The 22,958-nt window shown below is 43.6% G+C and overlaps 1 protein-coding gene across 1 annotated transcript in view; it reads left to right on the top strand.

The window, feature by feature from the left end:
• LOC143963426 (uncharacterized) overlaps positions 1-22,958 on the top strand; it is a gene marked incomplete in the record, with an annotated part of 86,618 nt that overhangs the window by 37,323 nt on the left and 26,337 nt on the right. Inside the window, 6 exon segments of the mRNA XM_077473057.1 lie at positions 2,063-2,161; positions 10,161-10,259; positions 14,036-14,134; positions 18,659-18,757; positions 20,285-20,383; positions 20,463-20,558. Coding sequence (XP_077329183.1) covers positions 2,063-2,161; positions 10,161-10,259; positions 14,036-14,134; positions 18,659-18,757; positions 20,285-20,383; positions 20,463-20,558 — 591 coding nt within the window.

The raw sequence follows: 22,958 nt of genomic DNA, 5'->3' as shown, positions 1-22,958 counted from the left end.
AGCCCATAAGGCGTGCTTAGAGGGTGTGCCAGGTGTGCCTGGGCACACCCTAATCTCTCTGTGTGGTGCCGATAGTCCATCTCAGGAGCTACGTTCCTACATATAGTGAGACCATAGAGAACGAGCGTAGCCATCATCTAACGGGAAGTTAGGTCACAGCAGGAAAAAAAAGAAGGAATTTAGGGATTTGGAGAGTAATGCCCCATACACACGATCGGACATTGATCGCACATTCCGATAACAAAATCCATGGATTTTTTTTCCGACAGATGTTGGCTCAAACTTGTCTTGCATACACACGGTCACACAAAGTTGGTCGGAAATTGCGAACATCAATAACGCAGTGACGTACAACACCTACGACGAGCCGAGAAAAACGAAGTTCAATAGCCTTGCTTGATTCCGAGCATGCGTGGAACTTTTGTGAGTCGGAATTGTGTAGACACGATCAGACTTTCTGACAACGGATTTTGTTGTCGGAAAATTTGAGACCCAGATCTCAAATTTTGAGCAACGGAAATTCAAGCCAATGACCGCTGATCACATGATGTAAACAAAAGCTCAGTTTTTTGTTTTTTTTTCTCACGCTGATAGCCGGTACAAGGGACTTCAGTCCCGAAGAGGAAGAGGCAATTCTGCCTCTTCTGTGCCCACCAGTGCCACCTGCCAGTGCACATGACTGCCAACTATCAATGCCCACCAGTGGGGCCAATCATTGCCACCCATCAGTGCCACCCATCAGTGCCCATCAGTACAGCCTCATTAGCTTACATCAATGAAGGAGAAAAATTACCTGTTTGTAAAATTTTATAAAAAAATATAAAACATTTTTTTTTATTAGTTTTTTTTTTTTTTTTAACAAAAAATAAAAACCGCAGAGGTGATCAAATTCCACCAAAAAAAGCCCTATTTGTGGGGAAAAAAAACCTATAAAAAGTGAATTTGGGAACAGCGTTGTATGACCGCGCAATTGTCATTCAAAGTGCGTCAGCGCTGAAAGCTGAAAATTGGTCTGGACAGGACGGGGGTTTAAGTGCCCAGGTAAGCAAGGGGTTAAAGGCATTAAAATTCCAAAATAAGTAAAAAAGTATACATTTTGTTAATAGCAAAATTACTGCTTGAGATGCATAATAAAAAAGCGGAATGTTAACAATGCATATATGTTCTGACAGTCACATAATAATTGACAGTATTGCTTTATAGTTCACCCTTACGCGTTACGGAGTTTCCAAAAATCTCCTTCTTCAGGGGTACGTGAAAGAGTCAATCATATGTCTATAATATACTAACAAAACAGTTTCGGAATGTTCATGCATAGGACAGTTTCAGAAATAGGTAAGTACAAATGTCATGTGTACTTATTACTAACATTGTATTTTTGTTATCTATCCTTTTGGCTATTAAGATTATATGCCTAAACTGTTAATATATTATGGACATATGATTGACTCTTTCACGTACCCCTGAAGAAGGAGATTTTTGGAACGTCCGTAACGCGTAGGGTGAACTATAAAGCAATACTGTCAATTATTATGTGACCGTCAGAACATATATGCATTGTTGTCAACATTCCGCTTTTTTATTCTGTATCTCGCGCAGTAATTTCGCTATTAATAAAATTTACACTTTTCTACTTATTTTGGAGTTTTAATGCCTTTTAAAGTCCAGTTAGGGGAATATTCCTTTTTTGATTTAGACATTTGGATGTGGCAGCCCTCCGAGACTCTCTCCGATAATTCAATTTGCCCTTTCTCAAGATGGAAGCTGCTAGAAATGCTAGGGGGGGGAGGGGGGTTCAAAGTGAATTCTCAACAAAATAAATCACGGAGACGGGAATAGAGGGGTGGGGGAGTTTGCTTTGAAAATTAAAACTTTATTAAATAGTTTTTTTTGGCTTGTTGTGCTCAGATACAGTTGAGTTCCCCTTTAGTAAGCATTCAGGAAAAGGTTCTTGGACTGGTGGCCATAAAGCGCCATTCTACCACAAGCGCCATAGACTCATTTCTGTAATGGTGATCATATCCTTGTTGGGTCACCATGATAATATCTCTCGAAATTTCAGGAGAACAACACGGCTCTCCACCTGGCTGCTAAGAATGGGCACACGGACGTCCTGCAGAAAATTGTGGAAACCGGAGTGGAGCTGGATGACCGCAATCGGGTATGTACCATCGGCTCGCTCGGAGCCACTCGTTAATCTTTTTATCACAGGACTAAATATAAATTCACCCATAGGCAAGAGATATTAACTATAAAGCAAAGCAGAAGGAAGCCCATGGAGACTGAATTTTTTATTGAGGCGTCTGCCCAAACCTGCAATAATCCGTAGGGGTAGCCAAAACCAAAAGACAAGCCTGCAGCATAGCACACATCAGCTGTTCCAAGGCTTAAATTTCACATCTGTTTTGCTGTGATATACTTTCCTGGCTAATAAAGTACACTATATAACCAAAAGTATTGGGACACCTGCACGTGAACTTTAACGGCATCCCAGTCTTAGTCTGTAGGGTTCCATATTAATTTGGCCCACCCTTTGCAGCTATAACAGCATCAACTCTTCTGGGAAGGCTGTCCACAAGGTTTAGGAGTGTGTCTATGGGAATGTTTGACCATTCTTCCAGAAGCGCATTTGTGAGGTCAGGCACTGATGTTGGACGAGAAGGCCTGGCTCGCAGTCTCTACTCTAATTCATCCCAAAGGTGTTCTGTCAGTTTGAAGGCAGACCAGTCAAGTTCCCCCACCCCAAACTCGCTCATCCATGTCTTTATGGACCTTGCTTTGTGCACTGGTCGAAATCATTTGGTGGAGGGGGGATTATGGTGTGGGGGTTTTTTTTCAGGGGTTGGGTTTGGCCCCTTAGTGCCAGTGAAGGTACATTTTAAGGCGTCAGCATACCAAGATATTTTGGACAATTTTAGGATCCCAACTTTGTGGGAACAGTTTGGGGATGGCCCCTTCCTGTTCCAACATGACTGCGCACCAGTGCACAAAGCAAGGTCCATAAAGACATGGATGAGCGAGTTTGGGGTGGAGGAACTTCACTGGCCTGCACAGAGTCCTGACCTCAACCCGATAGAACACCTTTAGGATGAATTGGAGCGGAAACTGTGAGCCAGGCCTTCTCGTCCAATATCAGTGCCTGCCCTCACAAATGAGCTTCTGAATGAATGGTTAAACATTCCCATAGACCAGGGGCTGACTGACAACTCATGGGGCCCCCGGGCAATAGGAGATTATGGGGCCCCCAGGCAATCAGAGATTATGGGGCCACACAGTATACACAAACACACACACACACAGAAAAGCTACTGGAGAGGTGGGGCAGCTATAATCTCTGGATTTTTAGACCAAAAGGATGTCGGTAAGGGACATTTCAGAGACAGATGTAAAAAAAAAAAAAAAAACAGAAATTTTTACATACTGTCCCTGGTTTTACGGCTGGCAACCCTGATGGGGCCCTCGGGCAGTGCCCGAGTGGCCCAATGGTCAGTCCGCCCCTGCCATAAACACACTCCTAAACCTTGTGGACGGCCTTCCCAGAAGAGTTGGGTGGGCCAACTCAATATTGGACCCTACGGACTAAGACTGGGATGCCATTAAAGATCGTGTGTGTGTGTGTGTGTGTGTGTAAGTAAAGGCAGGTGTCCCAAAACTTATGGTAATATAGTGTATATCGGAGGTAGGTAACCTATTGAGCTTATTGTGCCAAAAAATGTTTGTAAAAAAATTGAGTGTCAGATATGGAAAATGTCTACTTCACATTTTCAATAATAATAAAAAAATAATAATATTTAAGTAAAATTGGTGCTATCAACTAGATTCTGCAACAATAACCCCCATCATTAGTGTCAGTGACTGCAATAATAACCCCTAACATTGATGTCGGTGACTGCAATGATAACGCCCAACATTTGTGTCAGTGACTGCAATGATAACGCCCAACATTTGTGTCAGTGACTGCAATGATAACGCCCAACATTGGTGTGTATTTTTGTAATAACCAACAGCACTGGTGTCAGTGTCTGAAATAATGATCCCCCAACATTGGTGTCAGTGAATACAGTAACAACCCCCGGCATTGTTGTCAGTGACTGCAATAATGACCCCAACATTGGTGTGAAAGTCTGTAATAACCCCCAGCACTGGAGTCGGTAACTGCTTTAGCATTTAAAAAAAAGCGCCTGAAAGAAGCCGCAGCTGCAATCCCAATGTAAAAGCCAGAGTGCTTTCACAATGAGGCGCTGCACTGGCAGGGTGTCAAAAAAAAGTCCTGCAAGCAGCTTCTTTGTAGCGCTTTTGGAGCGGTGAATACAATGCTCCTAAAGCGCCCTTTCCCATTGAAATCAATGGGAAGCACCTGCAAAACGCCTGAAAAGCACCTGCAAAACGATTTTGGCAGCAGCGCTTTGTGGGCGCTTTTAACCCTTTATTTGGCCACTACCAGGGGTTAAAAGTGCCCCAATAGCGCTTGAAAAACGCTGGTAAAGCGCTGCTAGTTTAAGCGTCACTTTATGAGTGTTTTTCGGGCGCTGACATTGTGAAAGGGCTCTTAAAGCACTCGGAGCTTTCACATTGGGATTGCAGATGAGGCTTCTTTCAAGCGCTTTACAGGCGCTTTTTTTAACGCTAAAGCCCCTGAAAAACGCCCCAGTGTGAACGGAGTCTTACTGTAGATTTACATAAGGGGAGACAGCCTGGATAGGCAATAATGTGGTGGAAAGTGGGCATGGCTACATAGCGCTGAATATTGGGTATGGTTTAAAGGAGTACAGTTAAATGGAGTCACAGTCTACACCAGGCTTTCTCAACCTTTTAACCCTAGAGGAACCCCAAAAGTTATTTTCAGGTCTCGAGGAACCCTTACTTGCTAAATATATCAGGGATCAATAGGAACAATCCCCCTGATACTGGTGGCCAATAGGAAGAATGTCCCCCTTAAAGTGGTACTCAGATTGCCACCCTTAAAGACAGCTAAAAAGATACTTGGTATTGTTGCTGCTGGCTTTGCTAAGTGATGCTGAACCTTGAACTCTGTAGACGTCATCAAAAAGATGGTTCATCAGCCACAGCTCAAGGAACCCCTAGCAACCTCTGGAGGAACCCCTAGCAACCTCTGGAGGAACCCCTAGCAACCTCTGGAGGAACCCCTAGCAACCTCTGGAGGAACCCTGGTTGAGAATGGCTGCGCTACACACACCGTATACAGCAGGTCCTGTACTACTACCTGGCTACTTGGCGACCAGCATTTGCTGAAAACATACACTTTGATTGGAGTATGTAACATACAACACAACATACAACTTGCAGCAGTTTATATTCAAGATTATGTAACAGTATCTTATACAGGGAAGGGAAAAAATAAGCCGGAGTGCATGGTCACCGGCACACATTGGCTTCTGTTTTTGTAGAGAACACCTCTACTTCTAGCCAAATGTTTTCCTACAAGTTCTAAAATCAGATGCTACAATATACTTATAGGGTTCTCCATAAGTCTTGTGTGTTCATAAATTGTCAAATCTAACTTAACTACTAGGCCCCCGTCCCGTACGCCCCCCCTCTGAACCTGAACAGTTTTTACATTTCTGCTGTAAACATGTTTATTGGGCAAGAACGCTGTTATTACATATAATATTTTTTTTTAAAGACAAACGAGACTTTATTTTTGTGACATTGTCTTGCGAAAATGTTTTTTATTTTTTATTTTTTTGGAAAAAAATAAAACAAATAAAATGCACATTTCCCCTGTTTGACCATTCTTCTTAAAAACTTCTGTGGAATTTTGATTCCGGTTTAAAGAATTGCAAAGATATTTTCCAGTAAAATAATTGTGTTTTTTCTTTAATTTTGAACTTTTAAATGGGGAAAATATGAACAAGTAAAGCAAATTGGAAAAAAAAAAAAAAAAAGTTTGAATATTAATGGTTAATAAAAAACAGCAGGAACATAATAGCTGAAGGGAGAAGGGGAAGAATGAGGGCTGGGTAGGGTAAACTAAGGGTTAATAAGGGGTTTAATACACATTTTTTATTAATTTGTTTTATTTGTTCATTTGTCCTAACTGACAGTGTCTGCGGATGAAAGAAACAGAGTAACTATAAAGTTACATTATTACTTTGTATCTCTCAATCTCTAGTCTGAACAAAGTTTGTAAACAATGTTACTTTGTATCTCTCAATCTCTAGTCTGAACAAAGTTTGTAAACAATGTTACTTTGTATCTCTCTTTGTAGCGAAGGAGAAGTGCAGCCCGAGCTCGTTTGGCTGTACTTCTCCTATGGATAGAACAGAACAAACTGCACTCCTGTAGCCCATTGTCAGCAGACAGCGGGCTGAAATCCACTCTCTGCTGATGTCAGTGTCGGTCCAGGCTAGGGCGTCTTCACGACCATAGAGTCGGGATCCACCCAGGTCCCTGGATGGGCACCCGGCTCAGCCTCTCAGCAAGCTGCTGAGAGACTGAGGCCGGGGGCTCCTGTCCCCTCCACAGCCCAGCGCTCCAGTGGGCGAGGAGGGGGCAGAGTGGAGAGCTGGTGACTGACAGTCTCCGGCTCTCTGCTCACGTAGCTGTGAGAACGGAGCGATCAGCGGTGTCCAGTCGCTCAGCTCTCAGTGGTAGAGGTGCCGGGGGACTGATGCTGCATCCACCTAGCTAAGTATAAATCTTAAGAGAGATGTATGGGTATTTTTTTTTTTTTTTTTTAAGTGTGTTGAATGACTGAGTCAGTTCTATTTTTTTGTCAGCTGATCCTGCTGTATGTCAATAGCTACTCCATGACTTCATTTTCAGAGCTGAGAATTGTTAGACATTGAGAGAGGGGAATAGCAGAGGGGCAGAAGGACTAGACATGCTACACATATCTTGTGTACTCTGAGTTTTTTTTTTTTTTTTGTTGGGGTGTGTGCAGCACGTTCCGTGTCCTCAGCTGGTTAATGTCTTGTAGAATATTGTTATACAATGGTTAGTGACGAAGCCAAGCCATGGAATGCTATAATAGAGAGTAAGGGGTAGTGTGAGGACATGGCTGGCAGACCTCTGTTAGTGGAATAACCTGTCTATGTATAGAACATCCATTGTGTTTACATGACAGGTCCATTATGGTATCGGTATTGTGTAAAGCTTACCGTCTTTTGGAGTTTCTGAAATGATTACATGATTAGATCATAGACTTATAATAGTATGCAATGCCAAGCTGCAGTTTCTAAAGCGAGAAAAAAATGTTTACTTTTATAAATGAGGTATAGAATCCAGAGGGAGAGACATCATTAGTAAGACCTCATCTGGAATATGCAGTTCAGTTTTGGGGTCCAGTTCTCAAAAAGGATATGGGGGGACTGGAGAAAGTGCAGAGAAGGGCAACCAAACTGATAAGAGGCATGGAGGAGCTCAGCTATGAGGAGAGATTAGAGGAACTGAATGTATTCTCTCTTGCGAAGAGGAGATTAAAGGGGGGATATGATCACCATGTATAAATACATAAGGGGGTAAATGATCACCATGTATAAATGCATAAGGGGGGGATATGATCACCATGTATAAATTCATAAAGGGGGAAATGATCACCATGTGTAAATACATAAGGGGGGAAATGATCACCATGTATAAATTCATAAAGGGGGAAATGATCACCATGTGTAAATACATAAGGGGGGGAATGATCACCATGTATAAATACATAAGGGGGGGAATGATCACCATGTTTAAATACATAAGGGGGATACGATCACCATGTATAAATACATAAGGGGGGAAATGATCACCATGTATAATTACATAAGGGAGGGATATGATCACCATGTATAAATACATAAGGGGGGGAATGATCACCATGTATAAATACATAAGGGGGATACGATCACCATGTATAAATACATAAGGGAGGGATGTGATCACCATGTATAATTACATAAGGGAGGGATATGATCACCATGTATAAATACATAAGGGGGGGATATGATCACCATGTATAAATACATAAGGGGGATACGATCTCCATGTATTTTTTATTTTTTTTTAACAGAAGGAATATTTTATTAATATATCAAAGACAGTACACGTGCAAACGGTGACACCACATTACAGGAAGTAGCTTGTCAGCTACATTGATCCAAACAAGTATGGTACTACTTCTACAACATAGCATGAAAAACAATCACCTCCCCAATTAATAGCTAAAGCAGTCAGCAGCCTCTCCTCTGCCCAGAAACACCACTCCCGGGAGGGTCTAAGGCAGTCAAGGGCCAACATCCCCCACCACTCCTCCAATCCCACAGAAAAGCACTCCAGCGAGTCTGACCAGGACAGAGGAGGAGGCAGGAAAAGAAGGGCAGAGGGGGGGACATAAGGAGAGGAGGAAAGGGAGGGGGAGGAAGGGAAGGAGGGAAAGGGAAGGGGAAAGGAAGGAGAGAAGGGGAAGGAGGGGGGGGGGGGACACTATCATGGATAAAAGGTGTCCGTGGCTCTGGGGTATACACCAGTAGTTACAAGCAATCCACAGGAGAAGCCTCGCATACAGCCAGCCTCTCACTTAACACTGTGATCGAGTTCGAATGTTTGAACAAGAAAACCTAAATGGTAAGATGCCTCGCCTGTGCCCAGGCCGCCCATATTTTTTCAAATTTTTGTGGACAGTTTCGACCCATGTAGGTGAGCTTGTACATGGGCAGCGCTGCATTAATAAGCGCCTTTCACGCCGAAAGCTGGGGAGGGTCCGGGAGTTTCCACTTGGTCAGTATTGTCTTCCTGGCATAATACGCCGCATATAAGACAAATAAACCGGTGTGTTTGGAGGTATTCAAATTGTCAGTGATAGTCAAAAGAAAGACAAGGGGATCTCTATCCAGGGACAGACCCGCCACCGTATTTACGTCTGCAACTACCTCCCGCCAGAAAGACTCAACAAGGGGGCAGTCCCACACAGGGGCGGACTGACCATTCGGCCTCTCGGGCACTGCCCGAGGGCCCTGGGCCACTAGGGGGCCCCATCAGGGTTTCCAGCCTCAGTAAAACCAGAGACAGTATGAAAAAAATCAGTGTTTTTTTTTTTTACATCTGTCTCTGAAATGTCCCTTACCTACATCGTTTTGGTCTAAAAATCCTGAGGTTATAGCTGCCCCACCTCTCCAGTACCTTCTCAGGCAATAGAAACGTGTCTGTGTATACTGTGTGTACATATATGTGTATACTGTGTGGCCCCATAATCTCCTATTGCCTGGGGGCCCCATGAGTTGTCAGTCCACCCCTGGTCCCACACCATATGTAGGAATGTTCCCACGACTGTCTGCACTTGGGGCAAGTATCTACCACCCCTGGGTATATTCTAGAGAGCTTGGGTTTGTTACGTACTTGTATTCCTAGATACTTAAATCGGGACACAGGTTGTATATGATCTCCATGTATAAATACATAAGGGGGATATGATCATCATGTATCAAAAAAATATAGGGGGATGTAATCACCATGTATAAATACATAAGGGGATATGTGATCTTCATTCATAAATACATAGGGGGGCATATGATCACCATGTATAAATACATAAGGGGGGATATGATCTCCATGTATAAATACATAAAGGGGGGGGGAGATATGATCACCATGTATGAATGTATAAGGGGGGGATATGATCACCATGTATAAATGCATAAGGGGGGATATGATGACCATGTATAAATGCATAAGGGGGGGATATGATCTCTATGTATAAATATATAAGGAATAGCCTCCTTCAAGATCTAGTTCTGGCCAGCTCAGTAGATTGTTTTAAAAAAAGAGATGGATGCATTCCTAACTATTTGAAATATAACAGGATATTAGCATTTATAGGTAATACCACCAGGGGTAGTTGATCCAGGGACTATCCAGCAATAACACCATGTATAGTTGATCCATAAAGTACCCAATTGCCCCCTGGGGGATCAGAAAGGGTGTTGCTCGCACCCCCCTCCCCACCCCCACTGAAGTAAAATGGATCATGCTTTATTGGGGATTTTTTTTGCCTTCCTCCAGATCAACTGTAGGTATTGGATACTGTATACGGAGTTTTTTCTTTTTTTTTTTTTTTTTTTTTTTTTTTTTTCTTTTCCTGTTAGGTGAACTAGATGGCCTCTATTTTTTCAACCTGACTAACTATGTATGTAAATCTTCCTATTATGTGTCTATAGGAGGGAAATACGGCTTTGCATATGGCTACAGAAGGAGGGCACTTTGGCTGCATTCGGATTTTGCTAGAAGCTGGGAGTGATCTCAACGTGCAGAATGAGGTAAAATCTGATGTGTCCGGAGAGGATGAAAGACAATGGGTGTGGGTATGGGGGGATCCGGATCCGTGTGGGGGGAGATCCGTAGTCAGGTCTGTCTGCCGCCTCCGTCGCTCCCCCCCCCCTCCCCCTCCCAAAAACGATGGAGCAACCGCCGCCACTGGTGGATATAGAAGCATAGTGGGCTAAGCCTACCTTCCAGCCAGGCATCTTTCTGTTTAACCCATGTGGTCAAAACTGCATTTAAAAGAAGCCTTGCTTTGTGCACTGGTCCAAATCATTTGGTGGAGGGGGGGATTATGGTGTGGGGGCTGTTTTTCAGGGGTTGGGCTTGGCCCCTTAGTTCCAGTGAAGGGAACTCTTAAAGCATCATCATTCCGAGACATTTTGGACAATTTCATGCTCCCAACTTTGTGGGAACAGTTTGGGGATGGCCCCTTCCTGTACCAAGCAAGGTCCATAAAGACATGGATGAGAGTTTGGGTTGAGGAACTTTACTGGCCTGCACAGAGTCCTGACATCAACCTGATAGAATACCTTTGGGATGAATTTGAGTGGAGACCACCTCATCTACATCAGTACCTGACCTCACAAATGTGCTTCTGGAAGAATGGTCAAACATTCCCATAGAGACACTCCTAAACCTTTTGGACGGCCTTCCCAGAAGAGGTGAATCTGTTGTAGCGTCAAAGGTTGGGCCAACTCAATATTGAACCCTACGGACTAAGACTGGGATACCATTACAGGCAGTCCTCTACTTACAAACATCCGACTTACAAACGACTCCTAGTTACAAACGGAGGGAGATAACAGAAAGTGAGAGGAAATCTCCCCATAGGAAGGGAAATTCTCTCCTGTAATGCCCCGTACACACGTTCCGATTATCGTAAGACCGATCGTTCACATTTTGTTGTATACAACTAAGATTGAATACAACAGTGCAAAATGTGTGTAAGACTTTTGTCGTACGATTCTGGAAAAATCTTCCGTCCTGCGTAGCTATGTATTTTAAATGATGTCAAAAACGTGTGACCTGTGTGTCCTTCTGGTTTATTTTCATGTTTCCGATCATGCGTGGTGTTTGTCTAATGACTTTTATCGGACGCATACTGTACTGACTACACGACTGTCGTACGATGGGCTGTCATCCGACCAAAGTTTTCCTGTTTGTTCCTTCGGATTTAGTTGGACGGACTGTTGTGATCGGCTGTCGAAAGCTGCGTACTAACGATCAGATTATCGAACGAGCTGTCCGAAAGCGACTTTTGTGGTCCGATAATCGGAACGTGTGTACGGGGCATAAGAGTCAATATGGGGAAAAGGTGTCTCCACTGATGTTTTATCACCAAACCTTGTTTCCCTAACAACCCGAAATTTTCAAAATCCAATTGTCATTGGGACAGAAAGTGAGGTGAAATCTTCTGAACAGAGGCACAGACAGCAAAACAAATGTTACAGGGGTGATAACCCTTCCCTATGTTATCCAAAAAGCTTAAAAATTGATTTTTTGGCTGGAGCTACACTTAAAAAATTTACCTTTTCCCTACTTAGAACAAACTTGGGAACAAACCTACAGTCCCCATCTTGTTTGTAACCCGGGGACCACCTGTAAATTTACTTATTTATTTGCGTGTAAAGGCAGGTGTACCAATACTTTCGCCCATATAGTGTATATATAGACTACATTTTTGTACTACTGGAAAGACTAGTGATGAGTGATTTTCAGAATGTAATGACATTTTTAGCACTGTGATGGTTCTTATAACTTCCTGAAATAGATCATCCTTTTTGACACATAGAGGTGAAATGACCTCGACAATCTTCCAGTAAACTGCATTACACGTTACTGCAATGAGAATGTATGGCCTATAACCAGTAGTTTTCATCCTCCTCCGCCCCGAGAAAAAGTGTGATAAGAGGAAAAGAATGGGGAATATCTTCAGTATTAGTGGAGGAAAAAAAATCATACTAATACAGTAGAACACGTCACAGCTGAGAATAATATCCAGAACCTCTGTGCTGCAAGACATGCATGCTAATCACAGAGCTCCAGATGTCGGTAAAGGCTAAACCACCATCTGGGGACGTCCTACCTCAACATCTTATCATTCCAGTACACATTGTGTTCTGCAGAACTAAGCCATGACGAAGGGGACCCTTTGAATCCCCAAATGCGTTGGCTTTTTATGATAGTCTGAATAATTCCGGATTTATACCAATGATGGGACACTATTCCTTTCACGGATACCAATTATTATAGGGCACTAGTCAACCAACTGATACCAATGATGGGGCACTATTCCTCCCACTGATACCAATGATAGGGCCCTATTCAAGCCATGGATACCAATGATGGGGCACTATTCCTTCCACTGATATCAATATTAGGGAACTATTCAACTCACTGATACCAATGATGGGGCACTATTCCTCCCACTGACACCAATGATGGAGCACTATTCAACCCAGTGATGCCAATGATGGGGCACTATTCCTCCCACTAATACCAATGATGGGGCATAATTCCTCCTACTGGTACCAATAATTTGGCAATATTCCTCCCATTATTACCAATAACGGGGTACTATTCCTCCCAATAATACCAACAATGGGGCACTATTTTTCCCACTGATACCAATGATGGGGCACTATTTTTCCCACTGATACCAATGATGGAGCACTATTTCTCCCACTGATACCAATGATGGAACACTATTCCTCCCACTGATACCAATATTAGGGCACTATTCAACCCACTGATACCAATGATGGGGTGCTATTACTCCCACTGACGCCAATGGTGGAGCACTATTCCTCCCACTGACGCCAATGATGGAGCACTATTCCTCCCACTGACGCCAATGATGGAGCACTATTCAACCCAGTGATGCCAATGATGGGGCACTATTCTTCCCACTAATACCAATGATGGGGCATAATTCCTCCTACTGGTACCAATAATTTGGCACTATTCCTCCCATTATTACCAATAACGGGGTACTATTCCTCCCAATAATACCAACAATGGAGCACTATTCTTCCCACTAACAATGATGGGGCACTATTTTTCCCACTGATACCAATGATGGAGCACTATTTCTCCCACTGATACCAATATTAGGGCACTATTCAAGCCACTGATGCCAATGATGGGGCACTATTCCTCCCACTGACACCAATGATGGAGCACTATTCATCCCCCTGATGCCAATGATGGGGCACTATTCCTGCCACTAATACCAATGATGGAGCATAATTCCTCCTACTGGTACCAATAATTTGGCACTATTCCTCCCATTATTACCAACAATGGGGCACTATTCTTCCCACTAACAATGATGGGGCACTATTCCTCCCACTGATACCAATGATGGGGCACTATTCTTCCCACTGATTCCAATGATTGGGACATTATTCCTCCCACTGACACCAATGATGGGGTATATTCCTCCTGCTAATACCAGTGATGGGGCATAATTTTTTTTTTTTACTGACCACAGATGCTATTTAATTTTTTTGCACCACCTGACCACGAAGCCTGAGACATTGTTGACTCCAGTCTCCCACTGATTCTGGGGCATTTCTCCCATCACTGGCCACAGTCCAGCCCCCCTGAAGCCTGAAGAATAGTAAAATGGACCTTTGTTTAGAAAGACTGGCCACACCTGAACAAGAATGTGTTTGAAAAAAGATGCAATATTGAATAATGTTTTCGGATGTTCTGTACACAAACTCTGTCTGCGGGAACCAATGTAAAATCTCAGTTTTTCTTTTCACAGAAAGGAATGAACTGCCTTCACTATTGTGCTTTCCATGGACTGGAGGACGTTGCAAGGACCCTCATTGATGCAGGAATTAATATCAATGCAGTAAACAATGTGAGTGGTGAGCAGGATATTAGATGTACCCTTATGACCAAGCGAAGTTCAAGATATGTGTTTATGGATCTATGTAAGCACTAGAAGCCCTATTTATACATTTTTTATGTATATGCAGTCGGTAAAATAATTATTTGAAGCCCCTGCAGAATTTGTAGGTTTGCCCACTTATAAAGAAATGAAGGGTCTATAATTGTTTATCACAGGTGTATTTTAAATGATAGTGACAGAATATCAACCAAAAATCCAGAAAAGACACACGATACAAATGTTATAAATTGAGTTGCAGTTCAGTGAGTAAAATAAGTATTTGATCTTCTACCAACCAACAATAATTCTGACTCCCACAGACTAGCTACGGTAGGTGCTCATGTGGTACACAGATTAGTCTTGTCAGTTTAAGAAGGGGCTTCTTACGACAACTCGTTATGTGTATAAAAGACACCTGTCCACCGAATCTCTTTCTTCCATTCAAACCTCACCATCATGGGCAAGACCAAAGAGCTGTCAAAGGACACCAGAGACTAGATTGTAGACCTGCACGAGGCTGGAATGGGCTACAAGACCAACAGCAAGAAGCTCGGTGAGAAGGAGACACCTGTCCACAGAATATTTCTTCCATTCAAACCTCACCATCATAGTTTCATAGTTAGTAAGGTTGAATAAAGACACCAGTCCATCCAGTTCAACCTGAGTGAGTGTCTACAATTGTCCCTATCCCTGTACATTGCACACTCACATCAGTCCCTACCCTCAAGGAGCCCCCATGGGCTAGACCAAAGAGCTGTCAAAGGACATCAGGGACAAGATTGTAGACCTGCACAAGGCTGGAATGGGCTACAAGACCATCAGCAAGAAGCTTGGTGAGAAGGAGACAACTGTTGGAGCGATTATTCGCAAATGGAAGAAATACAAAATAACCATCGATAGCCCTCTGTCTGGAGCTCCATGCAAGATGTCACCTCATGGGGTGAGAATGATCATGAGAAAAGTGAGGGATCAACCCAGAACTACGCGGGAGGAGCTTGTGATTGATCTCAAGGCAGTTGGGACCACAGTCACCAAACAAACCATTGGTAACACAATACGCCGCCATGGATTAAAATCCTGCAGCACCCGCAACGCCTCCCTCAAGAAGGCACATGTACAGGCCCGTCTGAAGTTTGCCAAAAAACATCTAAAGGATTCAGAGAAGGATTGGGAGAAAATTCTGTGGTCATACGAGACCAAAATTGAGCTCTTTGGCATTAACGCCACTCGTTGTGTTTGGAGGAAGAAAAATGCTGACTATGACCCTAAGAACACCATCCCTACAGTCAAGCATGGAGGTGGAAACATGATGCTTTGGAGTTGGGTCTCTGCTAAAGGAACAGACTCACTTTGCTGCATTGAAGGGCCAATGGATGGGGCCATATATTGTAAAATCTTGGATGAGAACCTTCTTCCCTCAGCCAGAACACTGAAGATGGGTCATGGATGGGTCTTCCAGCATGACAATGACCCAAAACATACCGCCAGGGCAACAAAAGCGTGATTTAAGAAGAAGCACACTAAGGTCATGAGAAGATAGGAAGGGGGAAGTGCCACTTGAGTTTATTTAAACAACGGTTAAAAATGCAACATGTAATCTAAAAGAAGGCTTATTGTTAGCTGGCTCGTCTGCCAGAAGGTCCCTAAGCCCTTAGGCCGCGTACACACGGCGGACTGTTCGCCCAACTTAGTTCGTCAAACAATCCGACAAACAGTCCGCTCAAAATTTGCATGAACGGACTTGACCACACACGATGAACGAACAGTCCGCTGAAAACGAACGTGATGACGTGTACAGCACGTACGACGGGACTAGAAAAACGACGTCCTATACACTGCAATGCAACCTTCGGTTGTGTAAACCCTTTCTGAGTATGCGCGATACTTGGTCCGTCCAACTTGCCTACACACGAGCGGACTGTCCGCTGAAACTAAGTTTGGACGGACAAAACCAAGTTTCAGCGGACTGTCTTACGGAAATTCCGAAAAACTTTGTTCGTCAGACTGTCCGCTGAAACTGTCCGCTGAAGCCCACACACGAGCGGACTGTCCGCTGAAACACTGTTCGCCCGTGTGTACGTGGCCTTACTCCTGCATGGTCCACAGGTTTAGGCTCCCTGGGAAGCAGTGGAGAGGGAATGGAAGAACTTATGGTACATAGGAAGTCCACGCCAAACCAGCTTGGAACATTCGGGCGGATGCAATGTCACCAGGAGAGGACAGAGTTGCTGGTTTAAAACAGACTCCCCCTTCCTTAGTTCTTGTGTTTTTTGTTTACAGAGCTGGCTGAACTCTGAGGGCAGCAGCCCAGCAGTGCTTCACAACTTGTGCCCTGGCATCAAAGACTATCATTTCCATCTCAGCAGCTATTGCTGCATGGTTGCCTGGACTACCGTCCAGCATATACTCCATGCGCCTGACTTTATGACATTAGGGTCATGGAGTGGCCTAGCCAGTCTCCAGACCTTAATCCTATAGAAAATTTATGGAGGGAGCTGAAACTTTGAGTTCCCAAGTGACAGCCAAGAAACCTTAAGGACTTAGAGAAGACCTGTAAAGAAGAGTGAACCAAAATCCCTCCAGAGATGCGTGCAAACCTTGTCATCAGCTATAATAAACGTCTTACCTCTGTGTTTGCCAACAAGGGTTGGGGATCAAATACTTATTTTACTCACAGAACTGCAACTCGCCTTATAACATTTGTATAGTGTTTTTTTTTTGTTTGTTTTTTTCTTTTCTGGATTTTTGGTTGATATTGTGGCGCGATCATTTAAAATATACCTATGATAAAAATTATAAACCCTTCATTTCTTTGTTAGTGGGCAAACTTACAAAGTCTGCAGGGTATCAAATTAATTTCCCCCACTGTACAGGGGATGGTCGTTCAGGTGAGATATGGCTCAATATTCCCAATCCAGGCAGCAATCATCCAATGTAGGTGTTTAGTCCAGACTCCTTATTAGCACTTGAAAGCTTTGCTGTTGAATGTTGAATAGCTAAATGATGTATATAATGGCTGAGTTGCTAAGCAGTTCCATTACTCTGACCAGGGCCCCAGCTGTTCGGCTAACAACGGGCCCAGCATTTACAAGCTGCAGGCATGCACCAAGCAAGAAAGGATTGTAGGGGTGTATGGACAACAGCCAAGATTATAAAGTGGCTGATTGTAATTCACTTTTACTAGCCCCCCCCCCCCTATTTTACATAATGAGTTCTAATAAGATCTGAATATACAATATTACCTATGAAGTTGGTGACCCAGTATGGCCCCTTTCACACGGGCGGATAGAATTGTGCTTTTAGCTGCGGACAGATGACGTTATCTACCGCAGCTAAATGCACACAATGCTTTCCTTTGGCCCCATTCACACACTGCGTTTAGTGACGGTTTTGTTACATGCGGTTTTGTGCAGATATAAAAAATAAAGTTGACTGCGTCCAGGAACGATTTACTGCAGCTATCTGCACATAACTGCAGGTAATCGCAGTGTACTATTTCTCCTGCAGATAGCAGCGGCAACAAGGAAAGAAAAACAATAGGAAGCTCATCAGAAATGGCAAGAATTTTCCAAACGCAGCTAAACGCAGCTAATCGCAATGTACAACTGCCAGTGAACGCTGTGCCAGAATTCTCTGAATTTCAAAATAACAAGACGTGCTTTTAACAGCGGCAGAACAGCCGCCCGTGTGAAAGGGGCCTATCGGGGTGATGTGTTTTAGACAATATGGATTCTACTATTCACTGTCAATATAGAATGTCTGAGTTATGTCTAATCAATGAATCCTTGTCTAATCAATGAATCCTTGTCTAATCAATGAATCCTTTTCTAATGAAAGGATTCTGGTCTAATCAATAAATTATTGTCTAATCAATGGACTTTTGTCTTATCAATGAATTCTCGTGGAATCATTGAATTCTTGTTTAATTCAATAGATGTCTTGTCTAATCAATGGATTCTAGACTAATCAATGGATTCTAGACTAATCAATGGATTCTAGACTAATCAATGGATTCTTGACTAATCAATGGATTCTTGACTAATCAATGGATTCTTGACTAATCAATGGATTCTTGACTAATCAATGGATTCTTGACTAATCAATGGATTCTTGACTAATCAATGGATCCTTGTCTTATAAATGGATCCTTGTCTGATCAGACAAGGATCCATTGATCAGACAAGGATCCATTGATCAGACAAGGATCCATTGATCAGACAAGGATCCATTGATCAGACAAGGATCCATTGATCAGACAAAGATCCTTGTCTGATCGATTGATCCATGTCTGATCGATTGATCCATGTCTGATCGATTGATCCATGTCTGATCGATTGATCCATGTCTGATCGATTGATCCATGTCTGATCGATTGATCCATGTCTGATCGATTGATCCTTGTCTGATCGATGGATCCTTGTCTAATGAATTCTAGTCTACTCAAAAAATCCTTGTCTAATCAATGGATTTTTGTCTAATGAATTCTTCCTCCAGCAAAAGTCAAGTGCTCTGCACATCTCAGTCCTGCAGAATTTCCCAGCTATGGTGAAGCTTCTCATTGACTGTGAATGTGACCTGGATCTCACCGATTACGTAAGTTTTATGACTGTTGGTTCTCCTTTTTGTGTTCTAATGTTACCTTTTTAAAATATCAGATGTTGGTATCAGTGAGGAAGTACCTACCTTGGTGTTGAGTGGACATGCACTACATAAAATGTGACTTGCAGCAGCTTTGATGTTAACACTTCATAATGCAATGAGAGGACAATAGAAAACCTCATGTAAAGCTTAAATTTTTGTATTCCAACACAGAAGTGTGAAATATTCCTACACTGGAACAGAAACAACTGAGTAGATTCCATGACCCTTTTTTAAAAAAGTTTTCAACTAACAGATTTTTCAGTTATGTGTCCTTCAGGCCGGGTTCACACTATTGTGAATTGGATGCTATTCGCAATAGCAGGTGAATGTGACCGGCTCTATGGAACCAGTTCACATATCTCCAATGCGGCCCCGGTGCGAATTTGCACAGGAGTCCTGTGCGTCTTTTGGTTTCGTTTCAGGTCCAAATTCAGCCCAAAATTCAGGCTGAAATCAGACCTGAAACGGTGAACCAGGACGCACCGGACCCCCTGCTGGGAGCCGCAACGGCATCCACTATGTACCCAGCCTGAAGATCATCATCACGGACAGTACTCAATCGTTTCTGTCCCAATGCACTGCTGCGGCTACAATCGCCCTACACTGAAATAATAAGATCTGCTTTATATCTGAAACACAAATCTATTCGTTGAGATAAAATGGGACATGCAGAAATGTCATCCTTTGAGTCTTTTTTTTTTAACTTAAAGAGATACTAAAGTCTCGTTTTTTTTTTTTTCCTTTTAAAAATAACAAACATGTTATACTTACCTCCTCTGTGAAATGGTTTTGCACAGAGCAGCCCGGATCCTCCTCTTGCCGGCTCCCTCTTCGACTTTCCTGGCCCCTCCCTCCTGGTGAGTGCCCCCACGGCAAGCAGCTTGTGATGGGGGCAACCGAGCCGAGCCGCAGCTCCGTGTGTGCATTCAGACCCTTTCTCTCCTCATTGGCTCCCCAATTTTGACAGCAGCGGGAGCCAATGGCGCTGTGCTGCTGTCTCAGCCAATGAGGAGGGGAGTCCTGGGGTGCAGCTGAGTCTCTCTTGCAACATCGCTGAATCTAGATGGACCTCAGTTATATATAAGGGGGGCTGCTGCACACAAAAGTCTTTTTTTTATCTTAAAGCAGAGTTTCACCCAAAAGTGGAACTTCCGCTTATTCATCTCCTCCCCCCTTCCGGGGGGAACCTTTTTGGCCCCTTTGACTGACTGACAGTCACCAGCTCTCAGCTCAGGGAGCTATGAGAACTGAGCGACCGGCGGTGTTTGATCGCTCGGTTCTCAGTGTTAGAGCCGACATGGGGACAGATGCAGCATCGGACCGATGCTTCCACCTAGGTAAGTATGATTCTGCAAAAAACAAAAAAACAAAAAACACACTTCTCTTTTAAGGTAAAAAATGTTTAGGCTTTATAACCACTTTAATGGTGAGAGTGACTTTTATTCACATCTGGTCCTCGTGGCTTTGTTGTCTTCGCAGAGGTTGCAGACTCCTCTTCATATTGCGGCAGAACATGGGCGGCAGGACATGGCGGAAATGATACTCATTGCGGGTGTAAATCTGAAGCTACAGGACAAGGTATACAAGGGCAAAAGTTAGAGTGACACCATAGGATTGGTTTACACAGATCACCTATACTGACTGTTCTCTTTTCCAGCAAGGAAAAACATCTCTTGACGTGGCTGCTCGAGGAAATCACATAAACCTGGCAGATATGATCATCAAGGCAGACCGGTTCTACAAATGGGAGAAGGTACAGAATGCGCTCTGCATTTATATTCTGTAGTATTATTCTACATTTGTGTTTTTCAGCATTTTATATTCTGTATTATTACTCTGCATTCATACTAGACATGTGCGATTTAGTTTCGTACGAAATACAAATTTTTATGCATACGAATTCCGTACGAAATATGAAATTTCATTTACGAATTTCGGATCCGAAATTCGTACCGAAAAGTTAACGAACCTAAAAGTTAAAAACCCAGGAAGTCAGCACAGCACAGGGATGGCGGGAACCCCTCATAATGATAAATTTAAATCATAACGACAATTCGTAATCGTTATAAAAAGTTAACAAGCCTAAAAGTTAAAACCCCAGGAAGTCAGTACAGGGATTGTGGGAACCCTATGGGAATTTCTATGCTCACGAATTTCATACGAAATTTCGTTAACGAATTTCGGATCCAAATTAACAGAAACATGACTGGTGTTTTGTTCACCGATCAGAGGAAGTCAGCACAGCACAGGGATGGTGGGAGCCCCTCATAATGGTAAATTCATCATAACAAACTTTCATTATTTTTACGAAAAGTTAACGAAACTAAAGATTAAAAACCCAGGAAGTCGGCACAGCACAGGGATGGTGGGAGCCCCTCATAATGATAAATTCATCATAATGAACTTTCGTTATTTTAACGAAAATTTTACGAATTTTATGAAAATTCGTAATTTGGTACGAATCCGATTGAATTTCATTCACGAATTACGAAATACAATTTTTTTTTTTCCGTACGGAACGAAATGGAATAAAACTAATTTTTGGACGGCGCCCATGTCTAATTCATACAGGTGGTGGGGGGGGGGGGGAAGTTGTGATATGGAACCAATCATCTGAGTGGTCATTTAGGGGGAACAGTGGCTTAATAGGTGGCAGCTATGGGGGAAGGGGCCCCATTAGGGGGCCTTACGAGCAGTGCCGGTGTTCTGATGAGAAAGGTCCCCCCATTGGATAGTGCCTGCCCTGTACTGCGCAGGCGCAGCGCTTGCGCAGTACGGAGGACAAACGAGGCGCCGAAAGTGTCAGAAGATGAACAGCTGTTCATCATCTCTAGACGGCGTCTGCGCACTTAATACTACATTGCGTCACACGCTCCTGATGCTTGTGGGGGTGGATTTGTCAAATGGGTTTATCTTTGGGGGGTGTGTTTACAGAACTGAAGGGTGGGTTTAGCAATCTTGATGGGCGGGTTTGGTGGATTGTAACATTGAATTACCCGCCCTTATCACTGCCCCATCTCTTGCAGAGTTGTAGGAGCATCGGGAACGTGTAACAGAATGTAGTATTAAGTGCACAGGCGCTGCGTAGAGCTGATGAACACCTGTTAATAATCGAAGACTTTCGGCGTCTCGTTTGTTCTCCATACTGCGCCTGCGCAGTACAGGGCGGACACTATCCGATGGGGGACATTTCTTGACAGGACACCGGGACAAGATCATCCAGTGCCCAGGGCAAAGATGACAAATTGCGCCCCCTCTCCCCATTCATTATGTGTGAGCTTATGAGGATGAGGGGGGGAGAGAGAGCACAGACTGCACCTCCTCCCGGCTCTCTCCTTATTGTTTCCAGCGCTGGGCTGACAGAAGCAGTGATGCCGCTGGTGTCACTACTCATGTCAACCTTATAGTAGAAGCAACTTGCGGTGCCTCCATTCCTACAATGCACACTGCGCCCAGGACAGCCTCCCCTTTTGCCCACCCCTTCTCCCGGCCCTGCTTATGAGGCAACTTAAATATCCAAAATCTGCATGCATGTGAAGATAATACATATCAATCACTGCATTAGTAAAAGAGAAGTATGAGTTTTTGTTTTGTTTTTTTGATTTATACTTACCTAGGTCCCCGGTGGCTCTAGCATGAAGAACCGAGCGATCGAAGGCCGCCGATCGCTCGGTTCTCACAGCTCCCCTAGCAGAGAGCTGCTGACTGTCAGTCACAGTTCTCTGCTCTTCTCCCAACCTCGCTCACTGAAGCACCGAGCTGTGGAGGGGGCGGGGGAAAGCCGGTTTAGGCTCTCATCGGCTCGCTGAGAGGCTGAGCCGGGTGTCGGTCCAGGGATCTGGGCGAACTCCATGGTTGTAAGGACACTGAGTCTGGACCGACTTCTGTGACATGCAGCAGAGAGACTTCAGCCCACTGTCTTCTGAAAACGGGTCACAGGAGTGCAAAAAGAACTGCACTCCTGTGAGTCGCAGAAGAAGTACAACCAAACGGCTTGTGACACTTCCAACCAGGAAGACCTGATATCAGACTTGGCAGAGGAGACTTCAGATTCTTTGCAGGCTGTGTAAGTAAGGAGAAATAGTTTAACTGGCAGATTCAAGAATTGATGGTGTTATCACAGTAGAACTATAGGTGTATCGCCTACCCTAAT

Source organism: Lithobates pipiens, unplaced genomic scaffold, assembly GCF_037356315.1.
Source record: "Lithobates pipiens isolate NorthernLeopardFrog02 unplaced genomic scaffold, aLitPip1_a1.2 Scaffold_8, whole genome shotgun sequence".
In the NCBI taxonomy this organism is placed as follows: domain Eukaryota; kingdom Metazoa; phylum Chordata; class Amphibia; order Anura; family Ranidae; genus Lithobates; species Lithobates pipiens.
Note: the sequence above shows the minus strand (reverse complement) of the source record. Positions and strands in the feature narration are given on the sequence as shown.